The 1584-nt window shown below is 41.8% G+C and overlaps 1 protein-coding gene across 1 annotated transcript in view; it reads left to right on the forward strand.

Annotated features, from left to right (window-relative positions):
- The window catches only part of LOC106532099 (uncharacterized), a gene marked incomplete in the record, with an annotated part of 10195 nt that overhangs the window by 1099 nt on the left and 7512 nt on the right, over positions 1 to 1584 (forward strand). The window contains 2 exon segments of the mRNA XM_014028091.1: positions 55 to 90; positions 916 to 1058. Coding sequence (XP_013883545.1) covers positions 55 to 90; positions 916 to 1058 — 179 coding nt within the window.

The raw sequence follows: 1584 nt of genomic DNA on the forward strand, positions 1-1584 counted from the left end.
AAGATATTCAGATAAAATTTTAAGATGTTTAACTTGTAAAACTGATGTTTGCAGGAGGGAAGAGGAAACGTGGAGCTGATTCTGAGTCTGGTAGGTGAAGACCTGACAGTTCATCCATCATTTTTAATTTAAACACATCTCTTTGGAGATGACAGTAGTGATGATGGTGCTCCAGTCCTGATGTACAGCTGTGTATCATCAGCATAACAGTGAAAAGAAATATACTGATTAATGATTTGACCTGAAGGGGAAATAGCAGGGACCCAAGAACTGAGCCTTGAGGGACACCACAGGTGACACAGACAGTCTGTGACTTGGCATKGCCAAGGCTAACACATTTCATCCTGTTGGAGAGGAACGATTTAAACCAGTCCAGGACAGTGTCCCAGAGACCGACCTCCATGTGAAGACGGTGGAGGATACTGAGGTTCAGAAGGGATGTAGAACCAGCACCAGCAGCCACGAGGACATCATTGGTTTTTAGTTACCAAGCAGCAGGCCTAGTGATAACTGCATTTTATTTAACGTCTTATTCCAGCAAAAACTTTATCAGCTAAGTTGCTAAACTTATATTTARGAAGAAAATATTTGGTCCGTTTGCTGATGGCACATTGAATCCTGGGAAGGATGCTCAGATGCACCCTTTGTTTTTGGGRTTTGTGGGCCACATGAGGAGGAGCCTACAGATTTGTGTGCAGGGCAGTGATGTATGTGGAGGACACTCAGGAGGATACAGCCATGAATTGAGACACAGTTACAGCTTTTAGTGCTCAGCAGCTGCTGGTTAATGTGTCAATAACTTTGTTACTCTTTTTATCTTTTTAAATTTACTGTTATTTAACCAGGCAACCGTTGAGACCTCAGATCTCTTCTTCAACACAGGCCTGAAGGTAACSTGTTCTACATGTTTTTTAGGGGAGGGGGAAACCGAAGAACCTGGAGAAAACCCACGCCAGCACAAGGAGAACATGCAAACTGTGCAGAGAAAGACCCCAGGTTCAAACCAGGGATTGAACCCAGGACCCTCTTCCTGCAAGGAGATAAAGATTCAACCATGGGTGAGAACAAATACTGAACGATCCTTCAACTACGTTTATTTTATAAGACATGTAGTCTCTAATATTTATGATAAATTTAGTTTTAAGGAGGCGGACAAAAAAACACTTAAAAATCAGAAAAGACACAAGAAATACAGATAAATTTCCACGTCATTGACTGAAATGTGTTTTAAGTTCCAACTAAAACCTGACTCAGTTCTTGGTGAGGTGGTTCTCCTGGCAGCCTCAGCTCCTCTCAGATCTCCTCAGGTCTACAGACTGTGTAGACCAGTGGTTCCCAAAGTCGGGGTCGGGACCCAAAGTGGGGTCCTGAAACATCAAGGTGGGGTCCTAAAAAGATTTTCTGAATTAATGACATTTTTGCCTTAGTTGTTACAAAGGAGTGAGGTTAGTGTATTTAAAATGGATAAATGTAGTATAAAATATTGTTACTATGCCCATGTTTAGTTGACCTGATACAAATGTTTATCCTCCAAAAATAGTTGGGAACACAGGTCTCTGAGTTTGTGGGTCAAAAGCTGAAAAG

The sequence above is a fragment of the Austrofundulus limnaeus genome, unplaced genomic scaffold (genome assembly GCF_001266775.1).
Source record: "Austrofundulus limnaeus strain Quisiro unplaced genomic scaffold, Austrofundulus_limnaeus-1.0 Scaffold718, whole genome shotgun sequence".
Taxonomy (NCBI): Eukaryota; Metazoa; Chordata; class Actinopteri; order Cyprinodontiformes; family Rivulidae; genus Austrofundulus; species Austrofundulus limnaeus.